General features: G+C 68.8%; 3 protein-coding genes across 7 annotated transcripts; all 3 read left to right on the forward strand.

Annotated features, from left to right (window-relative positions):
* Positions 1–374: 374 nt before the first annotated feature.
* ARHGAP27 (Rho GTPase activating protein 27) lies at positions 375–12,261 on the forward strand. Its single transcript, XM_072885827.1, has 16 exons — positions 375–449; positions 704–1,386; positions 5,650–6,078; positions 6,734–6,949; positions 7,251–7,361; positions 7,458–7,525; positions 7,633–7,720; positions 9,139–9,243; positions 9,696–9,794; positions 9,878–9,965; positions 10,142–10,267; positions 10,547–10,645; positions 10,935–11,012; positions 11,168–11,302; positions 11,635–11,740; positions 11,844–12,261. Exons 2-16 carry the CDS (start codon positions 724–726, stop codon positions 12,019–12,021), a joined length of 2,589 nt encoding a protein of 862 aa, XP_072741928.1. The 5' UTR covers positions 375–449; positions 704–723; the 3' UTR covers positions 12,022–12,261.
* A 1,194-nt stretch (positions 12,262–13,455) lies between these two features.
* Positions 13,456–16,943, forward strand: TMEM98 (transmembrane protein 98). 3 transcript variants are annotated; one of them, XM_072885815.1, is made up of 7 exons: positions 13,456–13,550; positions 15,068–15,258; positions 15,574–15,705; positions 15,986–16,019; positions 16,134–16,249; positions 16,338–16,397; positions 16,653–16,943. In XM_072885815.1, exons 2-7 carry the CDS (start codon positions 15,128–15,130, stop codon positions 16,855–16,857), a joined length of 678 nt encoding a protein of 225 aa, XP_072741916.1. In that variant the 5' UTR covers positions 13,456–13,550; positions 15,068–15,127; the 3' UTR covers positions 16,858–16,943. The 3 variants fall into 3 exon arrangements, with proteins under 3 accessions (XP_072741916.1, XP_072741917.1, XP_072741915.1); XM_072885816.1 differs by having other exon boundaries at positions 13,471–13,550; positions 14,968–15,258; XM_072885814.1 differs by lacking the exons at positions 13,456–13,550; positions 16,653–16,943 and adding an exon at positions 16,556–16,650 and having other exon boundaries at positions 14,491–15,258.
* Positions 16,944–17,917: 974 nt separating this feature from the next.
* GRN (granulin precursor) lies at positions 17,918–24,801 on the forward strand. Of its 3 annotated transcripts, none has more exons than XM_072886093.1 (14): positions 17,918–17,956; positions 19,148–19,251; positions 19,331–19,408; positions 19,512–19,596; positions 19,687–19,790; positions 19,870–20,011; positions 20,123–20,229; positions 21,015–21,132; positions 21,219–21,316; positions 21,838–22,065; positions 22,770–22,997; positions 23,701–23,928; positions 24,271–24,561; positions 24,634–24,801. In XM_072886093.1, exons 2-14 carry the CDS (start codon positions 19,162–19,164, stop codon positions 24,751–24,753), a joined length of 1,917 nt encoding a protein of 638 aa, XP_072742194.1. In that variant the 5' UTR covers positions 17,918–17,956; positions 19,148–19,161; the 3' UTR covers positions 24,754–24,801. The 3 variants fall into 3 exon arrangements, with proteins under 3 accessions (XP_072742194.1, XP_072742193.1, XP_072742195.1); XM_072886092.1 differs by having other exon boundaries at positions 17,926–17,975; XM_072886094.1 differs by lacking the exon at positions 22,770–22,997 and having other exon boundaries at positions 17,926–17,975.
* The last annotated feature ends 8 nt before the right edge of the window (positions 24,802–24,809 follow it).

Raw genomic sequence — 24,809 nt, forward strand, 5'->3', positions numbered from 1 at the left:
CCAGCACTGGGACCCCAGTGGGACTCCCTGGTCGGGGGGGGGAAGCCAGGGCAGCTCCCACAGGACCCCCCCTACGTGGGGGTCCCATCCCCCTGCCCGGGGAGGCCGTGCCGGATCCGGCAGCGGCGCAGATCCCGGCTCAGCCGAGGGGCAGGGCCCTTCCTGCGGCAGGAACCTCCCGAGGAGCCGTTTCCTCGGCCGGGCGGCAGTGGGTCCCCTCGGCCATAGTCCCTTCCCTCCCACCCCGAGGGGAGGAAACAGGCCGGGCCCCCACCGCCCCTCTCCTCTGGCCGGGGGGCCGGGCACCCAGCGCCGGCGTGGAGCCCAACCCCGTCTTTCGACGAGGCGCTGGCAGGAAACTGGGGCGAGTCGGGACCAGCCCAGCACGGGCACGAGCGGGACCCGCTGCGCGCCCCACCGCCCCCGCCTGCACCCCAGCCCCGCTGGAGGTGAGATCTGGGGGCACGGTGTCTTTGGGAGCTCAGGGGCTTGGGGCTTGGTGGCTTTGGGGGCTCGGGGACGGTGGGCGAGGACGGTGGCGGCGACCCCGGGGCTCTTTCAGGCAGGTTTGGGTGGTTTGGTCGATGTCGGCGTGGGGTTGGGGCTCAGCAGGGACCCCCCAGCTCGGCTCTCCCGGGATCACTGCGCACCCCGAGAGGGGTTGGGAGCTGCCGTCACCCCTTCGCCGTCCCGTCTCCCGCAGGCGGAGGCACCAGGGCGGCCATGGAGGCGGCAGTGCCGGCGGAGGAGGCGTTGGTGCTGGTGGAGTACGGCTTCGAGTACCGAGCCAAGGACGGGACCTTGGTCTCCATCAAGCCGAACGAGCGCTACGTCCTGCTGAAACGAACCAACCACCACTGGTGGCACGTCAAGAGGAGCGGGGACACCCGGCCCTTCTACATCCCTGCCCAGTACGTGAAGGAGCTGCCCCCCATCGCCACCCCAGCCCCGCTTGACCCCCCGCCGCCGGGGCGCACCGGGACGGATCCAGCCACGCTCACCCTGCAGCAGCCGCCAGCCTACGAGTATCGGTTCGTCGGTGCTGCCCAGGCGGAGGAACCGGCCGGAGGATGCTCGGTGCCCCGGAGGGACTCGGTGCCCAGGAGGGACTCGGTGCCGCAGAGGGACTCACCGCCAGCGCTCAGCTCTTTTCGGGCCCCCCCGGGGCTGAGCCCCCACCCCGCCGAGCCTGTGCGACCCTCGCACTCCCTAGATGACCTGGCACGGGTGACGCCAGCGCCACACGGTGCCACCGCCGCGGGGTCGCGCAGGGACCCCCCAGGACACACTCACCCGCTCGGCAAGAGCCGCTCCGAGACCCTCTACGCCCCCAGCAAGGACAGGGATGCGGCCAGGAGGTGGCTGGGGTCCGGCCACGCGGCTCAGGTACGGTGACATCCACGGTGACATCCCCGGTGCCGTCCCCAAAGGCAGCGCGGGGTGGGGGGGGTGGGGGTGAGCATGTTGCGGGGGGCAGGACGCCTGGGTCCCCCAGCTGATTCAGTGCCCCATGTCCCCCCCCGGCACAACCCCGCGTCCCCCGGCACGGCGTGGGGTGACACCCAGGGGCTCCCTGGCACTGCTGCCACCGCTGGGACCCCCCGCCTCACCCCACCGAGCTGACCCCAAACCTGTGGGCCACCCCCCCCCCCCAGGTTTGCCAAGAATTCCACCTCGGGGGGGGTGAGCGACCCCCACCGGGCACCCACCCCGAGAACCTTCTGTGCTCAGCCCCCTGCACCGTGCCTCAGTTTCCCCACCCACATGGGCACCCCTGGTCTCTCCCAGCCCCCCCGCTCTGCCCCCGCAGCAGTGTCCCGCGGGGGTGCAGAGCCCAGCAATGCCCGCGGTCCCTGGGGGGGCTCGGTGCCACCCAGGGGTCCTTGGGGGGTCCCACACCCCATCCCGGCGGTGTTCCCGGGCTGAGATGAGGCAGAAAGGGGTTAACAGGGAAGCGCAGCAACTCCTCCCTGCCGGGGCGGGTGTCTCACCTGGGCGCAGCACCCAGTGCCGGAGGTGGGTGCTGGGTGCACCCCGGCTGAGGCAGGTGCCCCGCCACCCCAAAACCCACGCTCGCCCCACGCCAGTAAGTAGTGAGGGGCCCCTCCCAGCCACCCCCCCGGGGCTCCCTGCTGCACCCCTCTTGTTGGGGGGCACCCAAGGGTGGGGGGTGCCCCCCGGCCACTCACCTGCCACCGACACTGACTGGGGTGCAGTGGGACGAGAGGGCAATGGTGGGGGGGGTCCTGCATCCTTGTTGCCCCTCCCAACCCAGAACTTCTCTTTGGGCTAACCCCAGGCACCCGCATCACCCCGAGCCCTCATGTCCCCCTCTCTGGGGGGGGGCGGTTCTGGAGGAGAACGGGTCTCGGTAGCAGGGGGCTGGGTTTTACACCCCATTTTACACCCCATTTTACACCCTGCAACCCCAGCCGTGCCGGATTGACCTCCCGGTGCTCTTTGCCCACCCAAAGCCACCGATCCCACTCCGGGAGAGACCCAGCGTGGTCCCCGACCCCGGGGCCATTGCCGGAGCTTTCCCCTTCCCCTGCCTAAACCCAACCCGCGCCAAAACCAACCGGCGTCGGCACCAGCGGGGCTGTGGCGGCCTTGGCCCAGCCACCATGTGCATCTACCGCCTTGGCTGCCGGGATGGGCTGACCCAGTGCTGGGGGGACGCAGCCCCCCAAGCTCGTCCCCATGCCGTTGCCGGTGGAGCGGCACGATGCCGGATGGGCCAACCTAAATCTGGGGGGAGTTTTCGCAGTTAGCGCCAGCTGTATCCCCAGCACGGCATCGTCCCGGTGCAATTCCTGCTCGGTTGGCCTTGGCTTTGCCGGAGTGGGTGACGGGTGGCAGCTGACGGGGTGACAACAACCCCCAAAAAAGCCAATTCCGCCTTGAGGCCAAGCGCCGGGCTCAGAGGCAGCTCTTCCGCTCCCCGAACCCCAGCAGGAAGCGCGGTCGGTGCAGGGCCCGGCACAGGGCGCCGTCGGTGTTACCGGAACCTCCCGGTGCCCCCACCGCCTGCCCCCGCTTCCCAGTGCGTACCGAGATGGGTGACCGGGCGTCGGGTGTTCTGCAGCGGTCCCGTAGCAGGGTGTCACGGCTGCTGCACTTGGGGAAGGTAGGCAGCACCCATGGGTGCACCCAGGCAGGGTGGGGGTGGGGGGGTGTTGTGGGGTCACCTCCTCCCTCCAAGCTGCCTCCCGAACGTCCCCCGGGTGTTTGCACTGCGGAGGTGGCACCGGGCACTGGCGGGTGCCAAGGTGCCTGTCCCAAAGCGGCGAGGGGCACCCAGCCCCCCCCGGGGGGAGAGAAACCCCTGGGATGCACCCATGGGAGGGAAGGAGGTGCTGGGGGGGGGGCCCGTGGCGGGGCTCCCCCATCGTCACCCCCATGTCCCTTGTCCCTGAGGTGATGGTGGCCTCTCGTGCCGGGTTTCTGGCCCCACTCGCCATGGCTGGGGGGGTCAGGGGGTGGTGGTGGGGAGGGTGATGGGGTGTCCCTGGGACACTCAGTCCGCTGTCCCCCTCCGCTCCAAGGTGTCCCCAGGGACACTCCACCCACTGTCCCCCCCACCCCGGGATGGCGGGCAGGGCCGGCGTTGGGAAACTTTGTCCCCGCGGCCGTTGGAGGTTGGAGGGAGGCTCAGGGGCTGTAAAGCTGGGGAGATCAAAGGGTGCCAGGAGGGGATTCCCCGCCAGCAGCCACCCGCCCGGGGCCACCGGGTCCCAAGGGGACGCGTGCGTCCCCCCAGCAGCCCCGGGGCCAGCGGGGGGCAGCCAGGCAGCCACGCCGGGGGTGCTCGGGGCCTTATTTTGGGATGTGGCGATGGGGCTGTCAGTCTCAGCGCCCGGCTCTGCTCACCGGTGGGTCAGGGTGCTGGGGCGGGTGGGAGGGGCTGTGGGTGCTGGTGGTGCGGGTGCTGGTGGTCTGGGTGCTGGTGATGTGGGTGCAGGTGCCAGTGACGTGGGTGCTGGCGGTGCAGGTGCAGATGGTCTGGGTGCTGGCAACATGAGGGCAGAGGCTGGGGGTGCAGGTGATGTGGGTGTTGATGTCGCAGGGTGCTGATGCTGAGGGTGCTGATGTGTGGGTGCAGGTGGTGTGGGTGCAAGTGCCGGGGTGCTGATGCCAATGGTGGGGGTGCAGACGACGTGGGTGCTGACGATGTGGGCGCAAGTGCTGGGGTGCTGATGCCGATGCCCCGGGTGCAGGTCCCGGGGGTGCAGGCACAGCAGGTGACGTGGGTACCGGAGATGCGGGTGCTGATGCTGGGGGCCACGATGCCCCAAGCCCAAACTCTCTCCGTGTGCCCAGGCCGGACTCTTATCCCCACTGCCAGGTGGGTGCTCCCTGCCCCAATGTGTCCTTTTGGTCACAAGCGGTGTCCCCCGGGGCTCTGTGCTGGGGCCACTCCTGTTTAATGTCTTTATCAATGATCTGGACGAGGGGATCGAGTGACCCTCAGTCACTTTGCAGATGACACCAAGTTGTGCGGGAGTGTTGATCTGCTGGAGGGGAGGAAGGCTCTGCAGAGGGACCTGGACAGGCTGGATCGATGGGCTGGGGCCAAGTGTGTGAGGTTCAACAAGGCCAAGTGCAAGGTCCTGCACTTGGGCCACAGCAACCCCACACAACGCTGCAGGGTGGGGAAGAGTGGCTGGAAAGCTGCCCAGCAGAGAAGGACCTGGGGGTGCTGGTTGGCAGCCGGCTGAACATGAGCCAGCAGTGTGCCCAGGTGGCCAAGAAAGCCAACGGCATCCTGGCTTGTATCAGCAATAGCGTGGCCAGCAGGACCAGGGCAGTGATCATGCCCCGGTACTGGGCACTGGTGAGGCCGCACCTCGAATGCTGTGTGCAGTGTTGGGCCCCTCACTCCAAGAGAGACATGGAGGGGCTGGAGCGTGTCCAGAGAAGGGCAACGGAGCTGGGGAAGGGTCTGGAGCACAAGTCTGATGGGGAGCGGCTGAGGAACTGGGGTTGTTTAGTCTGGAGAAAAGGAGGCTGAGGGGAGACCTCATCGCTCTCCACAGCTGCCTGACAGGAGGGTGTGGAGAGGTGGGGTCGGTCTCTTCTCCCAGGTCACAAGTGATAAGACGAGAGGAAATGGCCTCAAGTTGCGCCAGGGGAGGTTTAGACTGGATATTAGGAAAAATTTCTTTACTGGAAGGGTGGTCAAGCGTTGGCACAGGCTGCCCAGGGAGGTGGTGGAGGCACCATCCCTGGAGGTATTTAAAAGCCGTTTGGATGAGGCGCTTAGGGCCATGGTGTGGTGGTGGGCTTGGTAGCGTTAGGTTTACGGTTGGACTCGATGATCTTAAAGGTCTTTTCCAACCTAAACGATTCTGTGATTCTGTGTGTGTGGGTGCTGTGGGTGCCCTCCTCCACCACCCGGCCATCGCTCTCAGCTCCTGCCCCGCACAAGAGGGTGTCTCAGGGCAGCGCCGGCCGGGTGCCCGGGCAGGAGGGATGCCCCAGCAGCTGGGGCAGGGCAGGCTCCGGCTCCTCGGCCCCCTCACCCATCTGCCAGCCCAGGGACCATGGCGGGGACATCCCAGGAGCTCCATCCCCAGCATCCCTGCCCCATGGCTCGCCGCACCCATCGCCAGCCACGGCACCCGAGTGACCCATCCGTGTCCCCCCCAGGCGCGCAAGGAGCCGGAGGAGCCGCCTGCCCCCATCTACCTCAACGTCCAGGAGCTGCAGGAAGAAGCTGCAGCTGCCGGCCCGGCCCCGGAGGAGCCCGGCGGCTCCGTGTCGGACTGGGAAACCCACACAGATACGGACAGTGGACATTTGTTTTATTATAACCCGGTGACGGGTGAGACCACGTGGGATTGTCCCTTTGGGCAGGCAGAAGATGGAGTGAGTCCTGTCGCCTCTCCCGCCTCCTCGCTCGCCCACAGCCCGGAGTTTCCCGAGTGGGAACAGTACGTGGATGAAGCCAGCGGACAGGCTTTTTTCTATAATTCGGTAACAGGTGAGACGTCGTGGGACCCCCCCCACGTGGGAGACGGAGGCAGCTCCCGGGATATGTACCCTGGGGTGACGCGGTATGGTCCCATGGAGCAGAGGGTGAGCACCCAGCGAGGCGCGGGGATGATGAGGATGGGGATGGAGATGGAGATGAGTGGGAGACGGAGATGGAGATGGAGACGGAGATGAAGATGAAGACAGGGATGGGGATGGGGATGGAGATGGAGACAGGGATGGGGATGGAGGTGGAGGTGGGGATGGAGATGAGACAGAGACAGAGACGGAGATGGAGACGGAGACGGAGATGGAGATGGAGATGGAGATGGAGATGGAGATGGAGATGGAGGTGGAGGTGGAGATGGAGATGGGGATGGAGACGGGGATGGAGACAGGGATGGAGGTGGAGATGGAGACAGGAATGGAGATGGAGGTGGAGATGATGGAGATGGAGGTGGAGATGGAGATGGAGATGGAGACGGAGATGGAGATGGAGATGGGGATGGAGATGGAGACGGAGATGGGGATGGAGATGGGGATGGAGATGGGGATGGAGATGGAGATGGAGATGGGGATGGAGATGGGGATGGAGATGGAGATGGAGATGGAGATAGAGATGGAGATGGAGACGGAGATGGAGATGGAGATGGGGATGGAGATGATGGAGATGGGGCAGCCCCCACCTGGGCTGACCACGGCTTGGGGATGCGGATGCTCTTGGTGCAGCACAAGATCTTGACCTGCTTCTTCTCTCCAGCCACCCACTCCGGAAACGGACTATCCCGACCTGTCTCCAGATGAGCTGGAGGGTTATCCCGAGGAGGACTACTCGCCCATGGGCTCCTATGATCAAGGGGCCCCTCTCTGTCTGTCTCCGAGGTGCCCCGAGGAGCTGGGCTCACCCCCGGGCTGGTATGGGCACAGTCACCCCGAGGGAGCCGTGTTCTGCTCCGAGCACTTTGCCTCTGACATGGTACGGGGACGGGGATGGGGACAGGGATGGGGACGGGGATGAGGATGGGGACAGGGACAGGGATGGGAATAGGGATAGGAATGGGGATAGGGACAGGGATGGGGACAGGAATGGGATACGGACAGGGACAAGGACAGGGACAGGGATAGGGACAAAGATGGGGACAGGGGCGTCTGCCAGGGGATGAGCATCCTCACAGGCCACAAAAGCAGGGGTCAGGGGCTCTGGGGTGCAGTGGGTGCGAAGCCCAGCACCCGTCTGGCACGGGCACCTCGGGCATCACCCACTCGCTCCCCTCCAGGTGCTGGCAGGCGGCCGCCAAGACCGGGCCAGCAGCGGCTCCAGCCAGGACAGCGGGCTCTTTGCCTGGCACAGCACCGTGCCGCCGGTGCTGGGGCTTAAGGAGGAGAAGGTGAGCACCCTAGGGAGGGGCAGCCAGCCCTTCCCCACCCCGGCACGAGGGAGGGCAGGGGGCAAACGTGACCCCCACATGCGCTTTGCCTTCCAGTTTAGAAGCCTTGAAAAAGCCGGGGTGCTCAACCGGACCAAGACGGTGGACAGAGGGAAGCGGCTCCGGTAAGCACATCCCGGTGTCCCCCGCCACCAGAGAAGGGAGCACCGGGGGGGCGGAGGCAACAGGGGCTGTGCCGTCCCCCTGCGTGACCCCCCCCTCTGCTCCCCAGGAAGAACTGGAGCTCCTCCTGGACGGTGCTGGAGGGGGGGATCCTCACCTTCTTCAAGGACTCCAAGCACTCGGCTGCCGGTGCCTTGGTAAGAGCCCCAACGGCCTCGATGGGGCCAGCACCCATGGGATGGGGCCAGCACCCGTGAGATGGGGCCAGCACCCATGGGATGGGGCCAGAAGCTGTAGGATGGGGCCAGCAGCTGTAGGATGGGGCCAGCACCCACAGGACGGGGCCAGCACCCGTGAGATGGGGCCAGCACCCATGGGATGGGGCCAGAAGCTGTAGGATGGGGCCAGCAGCTGTAGGATGGGGCCAGCACCCATGGGACGGGGCCAGCGCCCATGAGATGGGGCCAGCGCCCATGAGATGGGGCCAGCACCCATGGGATAGCGTCAGCAGCTGTAGGATGGGGCCAGCACCTGTGACGTGGGGCCAGCAGCTGTAGGATGGGGCAAGCACCCATGGGACGGGACCAGCAGCCGTGGGACGGAGCCAGCACCCATGGAATGAAGCCAGCAACCATGGGACAGGGTCAGCACCTGTGGGATGGGGCCAGCACCCATGGGATGGAGCCACGACCCACAGGACAGGGCCAGCACCCATGGGACAGGCCCAGCACCCTGCACAAGGGCCCCTCCCAGCACCGGGCTGGGTCGCTGCACGCCAGCGCGCGTGCGCTCACACCTCCCTGCGCACACACGCGCTCCCCCCGTGCGGGAGCTGGGCCGGGGCCGGTGTCGGGGCATCCTGACGCGCTCACAGAGCTCGTCGGGGCGAGCGGGGAGGAAGCAGCGCCTGACCCAGCCCCCCCCAGCACCCAGCGCCCAGCGCCCGCCGCCGGATGCAGAAGCTGCCGTGGGTCTTGCAACACCCTGCAGTGAGGGTGGCAGGGGAAGGAGAGGGCACGGACCCACACCCTCAGCCTGGTGCTGGCCCCACTGCTGGACGGGGGTGCAGGGCTCTGTCTGGAGGGACCCTTCTGGAAAGCAGGGGGGGAGAGGGGCTGGATGGAGGGGGAACCCCAGAGCCCCGAACCCCAGAGCATGGGGAGAGCAAGAGGGTCTGATGTTCTTCCCCTGTGAAGACCCCAGGGGACCGTCCCCTCCCCGGGAACAGCCACCGGCAGCCTGCAAGGGACTCCTTTCCCCGTGTGACGCCGCTCCGGCACGGTGCTGTCGCCAGGACGGACCCTAAAGCCGAAGACCCCCCGGGGTCCCCGGGCAGGGCTGGGGATGTCCCACGAGGTGACGGTGGCTGTAGGCCCCAGCTGTCCCCAAGCTGGTGGCCACGAAACCCCCCCCATGGCAGCAGCACCATGTCCTGGTCCTGCAGGGAGACCCCGATGCCATGGGAGGGGACAGAGATGTCCCACAGGGGACATTTGCCACTCCTGCCTTTCTGGAGGAGGAAAGCCCGCAGCCCCCCTGCAGAGCAGGACTCCGGTGTCCCTGTCCCCTCCGGGGGGGTGCCAGCGGTGTCACCCTCGTCCCCTTTCTCCCGCAGCGGCACCCCAGCACCCTGACCACCCCCGAGCACACGGTGGAGCTGCGCGGGGCCACCCTCGCCTGGGCCGGCAAGGACAAGTCCAGCAAGAAGCACGTCCTGGAGGTGAGCCGGGTGACAGTGGGGGGGACATCGGTCACTCATCAGGGTCCACACGTGGCCCGCAGGGCGGTGACGATGCCAGCACCTGCCTGGTTCATCCCATCAGTGGTGAAGGGGATGTGCTGGGGTTGGTGGTGGTGGGGACACTGGGGGACATCCCCAGGCTGGGAGCAAAGGGACACACTGTGCTGCCGGCCACTGTCCTTTTCCTATGGGCACGGAGATGTCACCACGGGACATCCTGGCTTCCAGAGGGGTTTTTCCACTCAGGCTTTGCACAGGGAGGAGGTTTCCGGCCACCCCGGCTTGCCGGCAAACGGCAACAATTGGGGTCATTGGTGTAATGAGTTGAGTGCCGTTCTCAGCCATAACCTGGCCCCCAAAGCCGGGTGGTCGCGGCCAAAATGCGGGCAGCCCCAGGGCCCTGCCCTGACCGCCGCCCGCTGCTCCCACAGCTGAAGACACGGGAGGGCTCAGAGTTCCTCATCCAGCACGACTCGGAGCAGATCATCACCGCCTGGCAGAAGGCGATCGCCGACAGCATCGGCAGGCTGGTGAGCAGGCGCCTGCTGCCCACCGCCCCCCGCCCTGCCACCCTGGGGATGGGCACAGGGGTCTCACGCTGCCCCTTCCCTAGGGCACCGACCTCCCCGGCGAGGAGGATGCCGAGACCGGGGCTGAATTCAGCTCCCAGGAAAAGCTGGGGAGCGGCGAGAAGAGGGCAGGTGAGCTCGGGCATCCTGGCACAGGGACGGGCACCGGGGTGTCACCGGCAAAACCATCCACCAGGCAGGGTGGAGAGGCCCACTGCATGGAGTCCCCAGCTCCCCATGGTGGGGGGACATGGCGGGAGCACCCCGGTCCCTTGGGACGATGGTGACCTGTGCCCCGTCCCCACCAGCGGCCGGGCAGGCACCGGGCAGCGCCGGCAGCGAGAGCGACTCCAGCAAAGTCCGGAACAAACTCCGCAAGTTCCTGCAGAGGCGGCCGACGCTGCAGTCCCTGCGCGAGAGGGGCTACATCAAGGGTGGGTGCCAGATGGGGCTGAGCCCCTCGGGGTGTCCCCAGGCTGGGAGGTGGGTGGGGACAGCCAGGGATGGAGCTGGGACAGCGGGTTGGGGGACCAAGCCCAGCCCTGACCCAGTGTCACGGTGATGGGCTTGGGTATGTGCCATCACCCCCAGCTCCCCCTTACAGGAATGGGCCCTCCTGCGATGTCCCCAGCCCTGTCCCCCACCCCGGACCTGCCACCGGGCATCCTTTCAGTGTCACCCCGCCATGCTCAAGCCTCCATTGGTTTTTCCAGACCAGGTTTTCGGCTGCTCCCTGCCGGCGCTGTGCGAGCGGGAGCGGGGGACAGTGCCCCGCTTCGTCCTGCAGTGCATCCAGACCGTGGAGAGGAGAGGTACCGCCCCGGGGCCTGGGGACAGGGACAACCCAGGGGCACCGGGGTGGGGACGGCTCTGAGTAAAGCCTAAATGTGATGGTTGGGTTTTCCCTGGAAGCTGGCTGCTGCGTCCCTGCAAAGCCATGCTGGTCGCTGTCACCATGTGCCACCCAGCTGCAGGCATCTCCCAGAGGACAGTGGGGACACGTGGGTACCTGGAGCTCCCTCGATGGTGGCTGGTGTCACATCCCAGGGTGGGCTGTGGTTAACTGGGAGCTTTTCGCCCATCTCCACCGTCCTCTGCCAGGTCTCGACATCGATGGGCTGTACCGGGTCAGCGGCAACCTGGCCACCATCCAGAAGCTGCGCTACAAAGTGGAGCATGGTAAGGTCACCCGCAGTGACAATGGGGGACAAATGGGATATAATGGCCCGCCAAGGGCAGGGTGAGAGGGCTCCGGCCAGGGAGGGAGGGGACAGGGACCCTGGTGCGTCCCCGGGGCTCTGGGACCTGCCTGAGTTGCTGCCCCGGCCCCACAGATGAGCACCTGGACCTGGATGACGGGCGCTGGGAGGACATCCATGTTGTCACCGGGGCGCTGAAGCTCTTCTTCCGGGAGCTGCCGGAGCCGCTCGTCCCCTTCAGCCACTTCGACAAGTTCATCGCTGCCATCAGTGAGGCCCAGGGACAGGGACGGGGATGGGGATGGGGACGGGGATGGGGATGGGGATGGGGACAGGGATGGGATGGGGATGGGGACAGTGATGGGGACTGGATAGGGATGGGGACGGGGACAGGGACGGGATGGGGATGGGGATAGGATGGGATGGGGATGGGGACTGGATGGGGATGGGCACGGGGACAGGGATAGGGACAGGAATGGGGATGGGGACGGGGACGGGGATAGGGGTGGGATGGGGACGGGGACAGGGACGGGGATGGGGATGGGGACGGATGCTCTGGCTGCTGGAGCCAGCACCCCACCGTGTCTTCCCCCCCCTTGCAGAGATGCAGGACCCGACCAGGCGGGGCCGGTGCATCCGTGACCTGGTGTTCTCCCTCCCGCCCGCCCACCACGACACCATGAAGGTCCTCTTCCGCCACCTCTGCAGGTGACACCCGTCTCACTCCCCCCAAACCCAACCCGGTGGCAGGGAGGGGGACAAGACCTGGGTTTGGGGACATTCCAGGTGACGCCATCCCTCGTCCCCGCAGGGTTATCGAGTACAAGGAGGAGAACCGCATGTCGGTGCAGAGCATCGCCATCGTCTTCGGCCCCACGCTGCTGCGGCCTGCGAGCGAGGAGGGGAACATGGCCATGCACATGGTCTTCCAGAACCAGGTGGTGGAGCACATCCTCAACCAGTACAGCTACATCTTCCCCGACGGCTAAAACCCCCTGGGGACACATATGGGGACAAGCCCAGCGGTGGGGGACATGAAGAAGCAGTGTCTCAGGGGAAGGACTCGGCCACATGTCACCTTGGACTGTGGGTGGTGGCAATCGTGGGCTTGATGAAGGGCAGCGCGGTGGCCCGGCTCTCTCAGGATGCGGCTCAAGGGGCGGGTGCCAGAGCTGGGGGCACCCCGAGCACCCCATCCTCCTCTGCCACCCGCTCCCTCTGGGGCCGGATCTGCGGAGGTTGAGCCCCAGGGAGTGCGTGGGGGTTGGGGGGGTCCCCATCAGTCAAGAGGGGACGGTGGAGCCCTGCAGTCCCCAGCTCGCCGGTGGCACAGACCCGGCATCCCTGGGTAAGAGGATGGAGGTGCGTGGCCGGGCGGTGCCCGCGGGGACAGTGCCACCGGCGGGGTGGGCAGGGAGAAGCCAGGCTGTGCCACAGCCGGAGCCGGCGTCTGGCACGAGCCTGCCGACATATTCCCGAATAAAGAGCCCGTTCAGCTGCAAGGACGAGGCGTTGCTGGCAGGGCACGGGGACATCCCCAGGGACACCGGGAGCACAGCAGGGGCTCAGTGCCCCTTGGCTCCTGGTGGCCCTTGGGGACAAGATGTGCCCCTTGTACCCCACGAGGAGGAGGGGACCTCGGCATCCCCAGAGGGGCGAAACTGCAGGCCACCATGGTGACCGTGTCCCCTGGGCTTTGGGACACCTTTCCTGGCTGGCATCGCCAAACCCCACGTCACCCCGAGTGTCACCGCAGACAGTGGGGACGGGTGCTGAGAGCGATGTGGTGGGGAGCGGGTGCCAGTGGGACGTGAGCTCCTGTCACTTTGGGCATGATGGAGACAATTTGGGACACAACCAGGAGAGTACGGGATGCAAAAGGGACAGTAAGGGACGCAACTGAAATGCTTTGGGACATAATGGGGACACTAAAGGGCATGGCAGGGACACGAGGAGGATGCCTTGGGACACGGTGGTGACGCTTTGGGACACAAGAGGGGCAGGTCAGCGTATGACAGGGGTTTAGGACACGGGGGGGATGGCTGGGGTATAGAAGGGACACTTTGGGATGCGGCGGAGACACTTGGGGACACAGGAAGGGCACTTTGGGGTGCGGTGGGGACACTTTGGGATGTAATGGGGACACTTCGGGACAGAGGGGGACACGAGGGGTCACGATGGAGAGCCTTCGGGATGCAGTGGGGAGACGTTGGGGCACAAGGAGGTACTTGGGGACACGAGGGGATGCTTCAGGGGTGCAGGGGTGGTAGTTTGGGACACGAGGGGACACCGCGGGGACACTTTGGGACGCGAGGGGCCGCTCTGCGACACGAAGGGGAAACTTCGGGCCCCTCCGGGGCGGGGCGGCGGGCGGGGCCGGGCCGGGGGCCGGGGGCGGCGCGGGGCGGGCCCGGCCCGGGGCGGGCGGGGCAGAGCCGGGCAGGGCCCCGCTGCCGGCCCCGCTCCGCGCCCCCCGCCCGGCTCCATCTTGTGCGCGGCCGCCGCGGAGCGGCTCCAGGTGCGGGGGCCGGGGGCCGGGGGCCGGGGGCCGCTCCGCCCGGGACCCGCCGCGGGGGGGCGCGACCCGCGGGGCGGGGCGGGAGGGGACCCCGGGGCGATCCCCCCCGGCCCCTTGGGACCCCGGGAGCGCCCGCCCCCCACCCCTCGCGGCTGTAGGGGACCCGTGGGACAGATGCCCCCATAGAGCCGTGCAGGACCCCAGAGAGACCCCTCCCCTTGGGGCCCCGGAGCGACCCCCCGAGGGCCTTGCGGGACCCCCGTCAGTCCCGTGCCCCCTCCCGCCACCGGGGCTGTGCAGGAGCAGGGACCGCGTCGAGCCGCCAGCAGCGACCCCTCTCAGGGCCCCCGGACACCCCCCAGCAGCAACCTCCCCGAGCCTCACAGGGACCCCCAGAGCCCCCAGCAGCAACCCCCCCAGATCCTCACAGGGCCCTCCTGGACCCCCCAGCAGCGATCCCCCCGCAGGACCCCCAGACCCCCCTTCCCCTTGCTGCCACAGGACCCCCCAGTGCTCGGCGCTGCACAGGCAGGACCCGACCCCAACCCAGCCGGGGGCAGGGACCCCCAGGGCCGGGGGTGGGGACCCCCAGGGCTGTCACCCCCCACTCCCCCAGGACCAGGCACCGAGGGGTTACGGCGCAGAACCGGCTTTGGTGGCCAAAATCCCTCTTAAGGCGTTAATCGCGGTGGGAACGGGGTGGGAGGGGGACAGGGCCACCGGGTGGGGGTGGGGGGTGGGGGTGTGGGTGGGTGTGTGTCCCATGCTGTCCCCAGCCCTGCGGGGGGGTGGGGGGGGTGGGGACAAGTGCACCCGGCCTGGAAATTTAAACCAAATTACTAAACCTGGCTTAAAACTCAATGGGATTTAGGGGAAATAAAAGGTTGGAGGGGGGATGCACCAGGGAGTGGGGCTGGAGGGTTTGGGGGTCACGTCTGGCACCCCCCCCCGGTGGGGGGTCCGGGCATGAGTCAGGGTGTAAAGGTCGGGAGCCGGCGGTGTTTGCACGGGCGGTGCGGAAGTGGCACCGTCCCCGTGTCCCTCCCCGGCAGTGGCTCCCGGCTGGCAGCAGGTAGGGAGGGCAGAGCTGGGTGTCCCCCACCCCGGCGGGATGGGGCCCTCTCCCCACCCCAGGGTGGGCACCACTGGGGACCCCCTGTCTGTCCCACACGGTGGCATGGGGGTCCTGGCCAGCTCTGGGGAACCCCATGGCCCCACAGGGACAGGGCTCTGGGGGTCCCCACGGCCCCATACGGCCCAGACCTCGCTTTCCTGCTCCCAGCTCCTGCCCCTGTCACTGTGGCCGTGGTGGTGGGGTGGGGGCAGCCCCCCACATACCGTGGCCGAATCCTGCTCCACCCCGCCCCCAGCATCACCCCTTCCCCCGGTCCCCCCCGGGTGACACTGCTTCCAGCAGGACCCCCGGGGTCCTGGCCGGGCATTTTGGGGTGCAGGAGGGGAATGGGAGGAGCATCCGTGGGGGTCCCAACCCCTCCCCGGTCCCCCCATCACCACAGACCCCGCTGTGCCGAGATGGCGCCGGACACCTGAGCCATCCCCCCCGGTGGGGACCAGCCATGGAGACGGTCGTCATCGTGGCCATCGGGGTGCTGGCCACCATCTTCCTGGCGTCCTTCGTGGCGCTGGTGGTGGTCTGCCGGCAGCGGTACTGCCACCCCAAAGACCTCCGGCACCACTACGACACCAAGTGAGTGATCCCACGGGGGTGGCATCATCCCCGTCCCCACCGGGGGAGGGGGATCGGGGAGGGACCCCAAACCACATGGGCTGGGGACAATGCTGGGGACGTGTCCACCATCATCAGGGGGACGATGCTGGGGACAATGCTGGGGACGTGTCCACCATCATCAGGGGGACGATGCTGGGGACAATGCTGGGGACCTGTCCACCATCATCAGGGGGACGATGCTGGGGACATGTCAGCATCGTCAGGGTGTTGGGGGGGTGGGGGAGCCCAAGGAGGTGGCCCTGTCTCCAGGGATGTCCCCCATGTCCCCAACAGACCCATTGTGGACCTGATGGGGACCACCGAGACTCCGTCAGAGCCCTCGGAGCTGGAGCTGGACGACGTGGTCATCACCAACCCCCACATCGAGGCCATCCTGGAGAACGAGGACTGGGTCGAGGACGCCTCGTAAGTGTGTGGTGTCCCCCCAGCGTGCCCTGTGTCCCCCACACCACTGCTGGGGACCCCCATGCAGTGCCAACCCCATCATGGGATGCCGGTAGCAGAGATTTGGGGGTCACCAAGCCATGGCCAGTCCCAAGAAGGGGTGGTCCTCAAGCTGGTCTCTGGGTGGGAATGTCCCCAGCGGTCTGGGGGACACGGGGTGTGGGCAGGCAGGTGGGGGGGATGCGGGGGGGCGAGCGGGAGGGGGGTCCGCCCGGATTCACACTCTCCTCCCTCTCCGCAGGGGTCTGGTGTCCCACTGCATCGCCATCCTGAAGGTGAGTCCAGGGAGTGGCACTGGTGGCAATGGTGGTACCGGTGGCACTGGTGGCAATGGTGGCACCAAGCGCCCACCCTGGCCCCGCTCCCGTTGTCTCCGTCCCCCCCTGCAGATCTGCCACACGCTGACAGAGAAGCTGGTGGCCATGACCATGGGCTCGGGTGCCCGCGTGAAGTCCCCCGCCAGCCTGGGTGACATCATCGTGGTGGCCAAACGCATCAGCCCCAGGTGACAGGGGGGGTCCTGGGGCTCTTGGGGGTGTGATGGAGGGTGTCACCGCGGTGTCCCCTAGCGCTAACGCCATCCCCGCCGGCAGGGTGGACGACGTGGTGAGATCCATGTACCCGCCGCTGGACCCCAAACTGCTGGATGCGAGGTGACGCCGGCGGGAGGGACGGGGACACTCCCTGGGTGGGGGCACACCCATGGGTGGGCAGGGGGGACACCAGTGCTGCCCCGTGCCATGTAGCTGGGGACAACCACTGCGGGGTGACCCAGCAGGATGGGGGATGACCTCCACACCCCGTGCTGCAGATGGAGAAACTGAGGCACAAGCCACGCTCCCAGCAGCAAAGCCACCATCCCTGTCCGGCACAGGGCGGGAGGTGACAAGGCCACCGTGTCCCCGCAGGGCGGCTGCGCTGCTGCTGTCGGTCAGCCACCTGGTGCTGGTGACCCGCAGCGCCTGCTGCCAGCCCGCTGCCCGCCACTGGGTCGAGCGGTCGCTGGCGGCCGCCGAGGAGCACATGGCAGTGCTGCGCCAGGCCGCCATGGCCACCGAGACCGACCGGCCACCGGCCACCGAGGCCTTCCGGCAGGAGCAGTCGGCCATCTGAGACCCCCCCCACCCCAGCACCCCTCGTTGCCAATAAACCCCTGGGATGTCCCCTCCCATCATAGGGGTCCCTGGGTCTGGCCTGGCCCTGTGGTTTCTGGCTCCAGAGGGGAGTTTGGGGGGGCCCGGGGGGGGATGAGGGGTTTGGAGGGGCTTGGGGGGGGAGGTTGGGAGTTAAGGGCGGGTTGGACGGGTGTTTAGGGGGTTTGGAGGGGATTTGGGGGGCTTGGGGTTTGGCAGGGGGCAGGGGAGGTTTGGGGAGGTTGGGGGACTTGGGGGACATTGGGGGGTTAGGAGGGGCTGGGGGTGGGAGTTTAGGGGGTTGAGGGGGTTTGAAGGGGGTTTGGGGTTTGGCAGGGACATTGGGGGGTTGGGGAGGGCTGAAGGGGGTTGCAGGGATTTGGGAGGGGTGAGGGGATTGGAGGTGGCTTGGGGGCTGGGAGTTTGGGGGTTGTGGGAAGGTTGGGGCTCTCAGGGGAGTTGGGAGGGACTGGGGGGCTTGGGGGTTTGGCGGGGTCCCTGGGGTGGGGAAGGTTGGGGGCTTTGGAGGGGTTGGGGGACTTTGAAGGGGCTTGAGGGGGTTGGATGGGCTTGGGAGGGATTGGGAGTTCGGGGGGTTAGGGGTTGGGGGAGTTGCAGGGGCTTGGGGGGTTTGGTGGGGAGGGGCCGGCAGGTATTGGGAGGGGGTCGGAGCGGCCTGGGGAGGATTTGGGGGCGGTTGGGGGTCTGCCCGCCCCAGAAGCGAGGCCCTGCGGGGGCCGCAGGGCTCAGCACAGCGCGGTGCGAGGCCCCGTGCCCGGCCAGGGGCTCCGGGTCCCGCCGCGGAGGTGCCACCGCTCCGGGTGGCCCCGGGGCCACCGGGCCGAGGCCGGGCCGGCTCAGCGCACCCACGCTCGGGGGGCTGCGGTCATGTGGCCCCGCGTCACGTGACGGGAGGGCGGGGAAAGTGGTGAGGGTGAGGGGCGGTGCTCCCCGCCCCCTTTCCCCGAGTTGGCCAATGGGAGCGGGGCGAGTGGGGCGGGGGGCCAATGGGGGGCTGGGGGTGGGGCTTGCGGCGGGCCGGTACCGCGACCCGGGCGGCGGGTCTGGGAGCGGGGCAGGTACCGGGAGCGGGAGCGGGTACGGGCCGGGGCGGGGGGCACCGGGAGGTGCTGGGAGGCACAGGGGGCACTGGGAATACTGGGATTCCCTGGGGGCACTGGGAGGTCCTGGGATTCCCTGGGAGGTCCTGGGGGCACGGGGAGTCACGGGGGGCTCTGGGGGCACTGGGAGGTACTGGGGGCACTGGGAGTCACTGGGGGCACTGGGAGGTCCTGGGACGCACTGGGAGTCACTGGGAGGTACTGGGAGGCACTGGGAGTCACTGGGAGGTTCTGGGAGGCACTGGGAGTCCCTCGGAGCACTGGGACGTACTAGGGGGCACTGGGAGTCACAGGGCGCTCTGGGCGCGGTGGGAGGCACTGGTGGGCACTGGGAGGCACTGGTAGTCATGGGGGGTTCTGGGGGCACTGGGAGGCACTGGGAGCCCTGGGTCCGGGCCGTCAGTGTCCCTGCGGAGGCTGTGGGGAGGGCCCAGCCCTGCCCTGGGGACCCCGGGGGTGGGGGGCGGGACAGTGCGGTGACACCGAGGGGTCAGGGCCACCCCCTGCCCCCAGCACAGGGTCCCTCCCACATCGGGTCCCGGGGGGCGGTGACCCCCCCCCACGGCACGTCCCGGCTGCCCGGGGGGCTGTGGGGCCTGGGCCTGCCTCAGTTTCGCCCCCGGGTGGGAGCTGGGGGGGGGCAGCACACCCGTGGGTCCCACACCCGCGGGACGTGGCCGCACACTCACAGATGCGGGGGGGGGGTGGTGTGGTCACGCCACGTGGGGAAAGGGAAGTGAAAGTGATTGTGGAAGCGGGTGGTGGGGACGGCAGGGCGTGCGGGGGGCGATGGAGTCGGCAGGGGGTGTGGGGCAGCCCTTAGCACCCATGGGTGCTGGCCGGGGGAGCTGCCCCCCCCCCGACAGCGGCGCTGGCTTCCTGTGCTGCGGGGAGATGTTATCGGGGTGCTGCGGGCAGCGGTTGGGGTGCCAGACACCACAGCGGCCCCCCCAGCACCCTGGGGTGGCCCCCCCAGGCATCCTGGGGTGGGGGGGCCCAGGGGGAGGAGGGGGGGACCGGGGCTTCCCGGCACCCGGCTGAAAGGGGAAGCGAGAGCCGGGGGGCGGTGCCGCGGCAGAGGCCTGCCTCCCCCTTGGTGAGTGGGGAAACTGAGGCTCGGCGGTGCTGGGGGGGCTCCGCTGCCCGCAGGTGTCCCCAGCGCCATGAGGACCCTCCTGCCGCTGTGGCTGGCCCTGGCCGGAGCCGGTGCCTGGCTGCGATGCCCCGACGGGCAGCCGTGCCCTGCCACCCCAGTGAGTGCCCAGGGTCGGGGGGGTGGGCACGGGGGCGTGCCCCCACCAGTGGGTAACCCCCCCGTACCCCCCTCCCCAGGTCCTGCCTGCCAGCAGCACGGCAGCATGCCGGGATGGCTCGTCGTGCCCCGCCGGAGCCAGCTGCCCTCTGCCAGAGGTGAGTCTGCCCGCCGTGCCTCAGTTTCCTCCCTCTCTCCACCATTTTGGGAGTTCCCCCCCCCCCCCCGCAGTCCCCCCACCCCCATCTTCTCTCCCCCCAGGGAGTCCTCTGTGCTGGCGGCCACCGCTGCTGTCCCCGAGGGTCCCACTGCAGCGCCGACGGTGAATCCTGCATCGCGTCCCCAGGTACGGGGGGGGTCACATGTGGGTGGGGGGACATGGGTGGGCCTGGGTGGGGGGCATGGGGGTCTCTCACCCCATCCGCACTCTCCGCAGGCCCCCGTGCTGTCCCCTGTCCTGACGGACAGTCTGAGTGTCCCGACAATGCCACCTGCTGCATGACGGCCAGCGGCGCCTGGGGGTGCTGCCCCATGCCCCAGGTACAGGGGGGGGACATAGGGACATTGGTGGGGGTCATCACGCGGCCACCGCTGTGACGAGCGGGTCCGGCGCCCGCAGGCCTCGTGCTGTGCCGACAAGGTGCACTGCTGTCCCCACGCCACCGTCTGCGACCTGGCCCACGGGCGCTGCCTGTCACCTGCCGGTGATGTCCCCCTGGCCACCAAGTTCCCCGCCTGGAAGCGCCAGCCCCCGGCAGCAGGTGAGGGGTGTCCCACTCTGGGTGGTGGGGTGTCCTCGCTGTCCCCACGGAGGGGACACGGAGCTGGGGAGGGGGCACGGTGACGCTGTGTGTGTGTGTGTCCTCCCGCAGTCACGCCGCACCAGGTGCTGTGCCCCGACGGCCGCTCGGCGTGTCCCGACGGTGCTACCTGCTGCCAGCTGCCCTCGGCGCAGTACGGCTGCTGTCCCCTGCAAAACGTGAGTGCCGGCCCCGCGCTGGACACCCCGCACCGGGCACCTCATGCCAGGGACCTCATACCAAGCACCCCACGCCAGCCACCCTGCGCCGGGCACCCCACGCCGGGCAGCCTGTACCAGGCTCCCTACGTCAGGCACCCCACGCCCACCAACCCATACCAGGCGTCCCATACCAGACCCCCGCACCGGGCACCCCATGCCAGGCAGCCCATACCGAGCACCCCACGCTGGGCACCCCATGCTGGGCACCCCGCACCGAGCAGCCCACACCGGGCACCCTGTACCAGGCACTGTGTCCCAAGCACCTCGTACTGGCCACCCCGTGCCAGCTGTCCCGTACCGGGCCCCCGGTACTGGCTGCCCATACTGAGTACCCCATGCTGGGCACCCCGTCCCAGGCACCCTGTCCCGAGCACCCCACATTGGGTACCCTGAGCTGAGCACCCCATGCCGGGCACTCTATGCCAGGCGCCCCGAGCCATGCGCCCCATACCGGGCACCCTGTACGGGCAGCCCATGCTGAGCACCTCATGCCGGGCACCCTGTTCCAAGCACCCCATGCTGGGCACCCTGCGCTGGGCACCCCATCCCCACACGCCATACCGAGCACCCCATGCTGGGCACCCTGTCCCAGGCACCCCGCACTGAGCACCCCGTGCCAGGCGCCCTGTGCCAGGCACCCCATGCCGGCAGCCCGCCCTGTCCGTGGCACCGCTGGGACCCCCCGGGCGGGCAGGGTGGGCTGGGGTCCGGCAGGCACCGACGGCGGGCTCTCCCCCGGGCAGGCGGTGTGCTGCAGCGATGGGCAGCACTGCTGCCCGCAGGGCACTGCCTGCGACCTGGAGCGCTCGACCTGCACCTCGTCATGGGGCTGGGCACGGCCCCTGGCATCCCTGCCCAAAGGTGAGGACCCCCCCCGGGGGACGGCCACCCCCCCTGTCCTGGCCCGGGGAGGGGACGCCGCCTCCTGACTGTCCCCTTGTCCCCAGCTCATGATGTGAAGTGTGACGAGGAGACGAGCTGCCCCGATGGGAGCACGTGCTGCCGGCTCAGCTCGGGGGCCTGGGGGTGCTGCCCGCTGGAGGAGGTATGGGGGTGCAGGGGGGTTTGTCCCCTGGGAGGGACAAGGGCGGGGGTCCCCTCTGCCTCCTGGGACAGGCAGATGTCCCCCTGTGCCCTGGTTGGAATGAGGGCAGGTGTCCCCCATCCCCCAGGAGGGACAGGGAGGGCTCCCACGCCCCTGATGTCCCACGGGGATGGGCGTGACACCGAGCCCCTTTGCTGGGCACCTGCCAGACCCCCTCTGCTAACTGGGACCAGTTTGGGGATCCAGGGGTGGGAGGTGATGAAGGGACACGAGGCCACCAAGATGCTTGGGAACCTCTGTGTGTCCCACTGTGAGGGGACAAGAGTGATGGAGGGGTCCCCGTATCCCTCCCCCCCCCCCCAAGCATGGATAGAGCCAGGCTGGGATGGGGGGTACAGGGGACAAGGGAGGGCAGGAACAGGCAGGAGGGGGCACGGTTTGTCCCCTGGGGGTCCCCCAACATGGATCTGGGGGTCCCCGGGGGGCCGGGCCAGGCTCAGACCCCCCTTCTCGCCCCCCAGGCCGTCTGCTGCGACGACCACGTGCACTGCTGTCCCCAGGGCTACACCTGCGACCCGGCTGCGGGCAGCTGCCTGCAGGAGGGGGGGGGCCGCCGGCCCTGGCTGCAGAAGACCCCGGCGCTGGCCCGTGGGGGGGACGTGAAGTGTGACAACAAGACGAGCTGTCCTGACGGGAGCACGTGCTGCCCGCTGAGCTCGGGCGGCTGGGGGTGCTGCCCGCTGGAGCAGGTTTGGGGGGGCCTGGCCACAGGGACAGGGGGTCCCCATATGGGGACAAGAACATGCTGGGGTCCCCAGCGGGGTGGGGGACCAGGGCGGTGCACCCCGGGGAGCAGGGGTGCCTGGGCTGGGCTGAGACCTGGGGGGCCCGAGGTGTCCTTGTGGGGGGACACAGCTTGAGGGACCCTGAGCGGCTGGAGCGCAGGACATGGGGACATTCAGCCGGGCGCTGCCACCTCCTGTCTCCTGCCCCGCAGGATGGGGCAGATGTCCCCTGTGCCCTGGGTGCAATGAGGACCGATGTCCCCTGTCCCCCAGGAGGGACAAGGCCAGGCCCAGGGCTCCTGATAGGCCATGGGATGGGGAGGGTGACACTGGGCTCATTTGCTGGTCCCCCATTCAGATCCCCTCTGCTAACTGGGACCAGTTTGGGGCTCCAGTGCTGGGAGGTGGTGAAGGGGTGCGAGGCCACTGGGATGCTCTGGGATGTCAGGGTGTCTGGCTGGGGGATGACAAGGGTGGTGGGAGTCCCCATATGCCCCCCCCCTCACCTGTATGGGATGGAGCCAGGCCAGTGTGGGGGAGGGCAGGGGACAAGGGAGGGCAGGAACAGGCAGGAGGGGGCACGGTTTGTCCCCTGGGGGTCCCTCAGTGTGGATCTGGGGGTCCCCGGGGGGCCGGGCCAGGCTCAGACCCCCCTTCTCGCCCCCCAGGCCGTCTGCTGCGACGACCACGTGCACTGCTGTCCCCAGGGCTACACCTGCGACCCGGCTGGGGGCAGCTGCCTGCAGGAGGCGGGGGGCCGCCGGCCCTGGCTGCAGAAGACCCCGGCGCTGGCCCGGGGGGGAGACGTGCAGTGTGACGAGGAGACGAGCTGTCCTGACGGGAGCACGTGCTGCCCGCTGACCTTGGGGGTCTGGGGGTGCTGCCCGCTGGAGCAGGTTTGGGGGGGCCCTGGCCACAGGGACAGGGGGTCCCCATATGGGGACAAGAACATGCTGGGGTCCCCAGCGGGGTGGGGGACCAGGGCGGTGCACCCCGGGGAGCAGGGGTGCCTGGGCTGGGCTGAGACCTGGGGGGCCCGAGGTGTCCTTGTGGGGGGACACAGCTTGAGGGACCCTGAGCGGCTGGAGCGCGGGACATGGGGACATTCAGCCGGGCGCTGCCACCTCCTGTCCCCTGCCCTGCAGGATGGGGCAGATGTCCCCTGTGCCCTGGGAGGGATAAGGGCCAATGTCCCATGTGCCCCAGGAGGGATGTGGCCAGCCCAGGGCTCCCACGCCCCTGATGTCCCATGGGGATGGGGGTGACACCGAGCCCCTTTGCTGGGCACCTGCCAGACCCCCTCTGCTAACTGGGACCAGTTTGGGGATCCAGGGGTGGGAGGTGATGAAGGGACACGAGGCCACCAAGATGCTTGGGAACCTCTGTGTGTCCCACTGTGAGGGGACAAGAGTGATGGAGGGGTCCCCGTATCCCCCCCCAAGCATGGATAGAGCCAGGCTGGGATGGGGGGTACAGGGGACAAGGGAGGGCAGGAACAGGCAGGAGGGGGCACGGTTTGTCCCCTGGGGGTCCCCCAACATGGATCTGGGGGTCCCCAGAGGGCCGGGCCAGGCTCAGACCCCCCTTCTCGCCCCCCAGGCCGTCTGCTGCGACGACCACGTGCACTGCTGTCCCCAGGGCTACACCTGCGACCCGGCTGCGGGCAGCTGCCTGCAGGAGGGGGGGGGCCGCCGGCCCTGGCTGCAGAAGACCCCGGCGCTGGCCCGTGGGGGGGACGTGAAGTGTGACAACAAGACGAGCTGTCCTGACGGGAGCACGTGCTGCCCGCTGAGCTCGGGCGGCTGGGGGTGCTGCCCGCTGGAGCAGGTCTGGGGGTCCTTTGGAGGGGGCATGGGGGGGCTGTTCCAGGGCACAAGGGGTTGGGGATGGGAGGGGGGCTTTGGGGCAGAGCGGGGCTGTGGGGTGTTTGAGGACAAGCAGGACTGGGGGACACAGGGACATGGGGGGACGCAGGGACATGGACGCCCCCAGCTCCATCACTGCCCCCCTCCACGGGGGCTCTGTGGGCACCTTGGGCACAGGGTCCAGCACAGTCCCTGGGGCTGCTGCTGGGCGTGAGCGGGGCTGGGGGGGGGGTACCTGGGGGAGGGGTGTCAGGATGGCACCCGGGCGCCTGGGTCCCCCGTTGAGCCCAGCGTCGCCCCCCAGGCCGTCTGCTGCAGGGACGACCAGCACTGCTGCCCCTGGGGCTACACCTGCAACGAGGCCGCCCAGAGCTGCGAGAAGCTGCTGGCACCCCCCCGCCTGCTGCCGGCACCCGCACCCCCCCCCCGGGCACCCACCCCCCCTCCCGCCCCGCTGCGAGCTGCCGGCACCCAGCGCGGTGCCAGCACCCAGCCCGGTGCCAGCGTGCCCTGCGATGCTGCCCGCTCCTGCCGCGGCGGGCAGCGGTGCTGCCGGAGCCGGGGGGGCTCCTGGGGGTGCTGCCCCTTCGCCCAGGTTAGTGGGGGGGGGGTACCGGGGGGGGGTCTGGGTGGCATCACCTCCTCCTCACCCCTCATCTCTCCGCAGGGCTCCTGCTGCTCCGACGGCCGCCACTGCTGCCCCAGGGGGTCCCGCTGCAGCGGGGGGGGCCGGGGGTGCAGCCCCCAGCGCTGGGACCTGCCCGCGCCCCGCAGGGTGCTGCTCTGATGTCGCAGGAACCTCCCCGGGTGCCGCCACCCCAATAAAAGGTTTCTAGGACAAGC

The sequence above is a fragment of the Ciconia boyciana genome, chromosome 22 (genome assembly GCF_034638445.1).
Source record: "Ciconia boyciana chromosome 22, ASM3463844v1, whole genome shotgun sequence".
In the NCBI taxonomy this organism is placed as follows: domain Eukaryota; kingdom Metazoa; phylum Chordata; class Aves; order Ciconiiformes; family Ciconiidae; genus Ciconia; species Ciconia boyciana.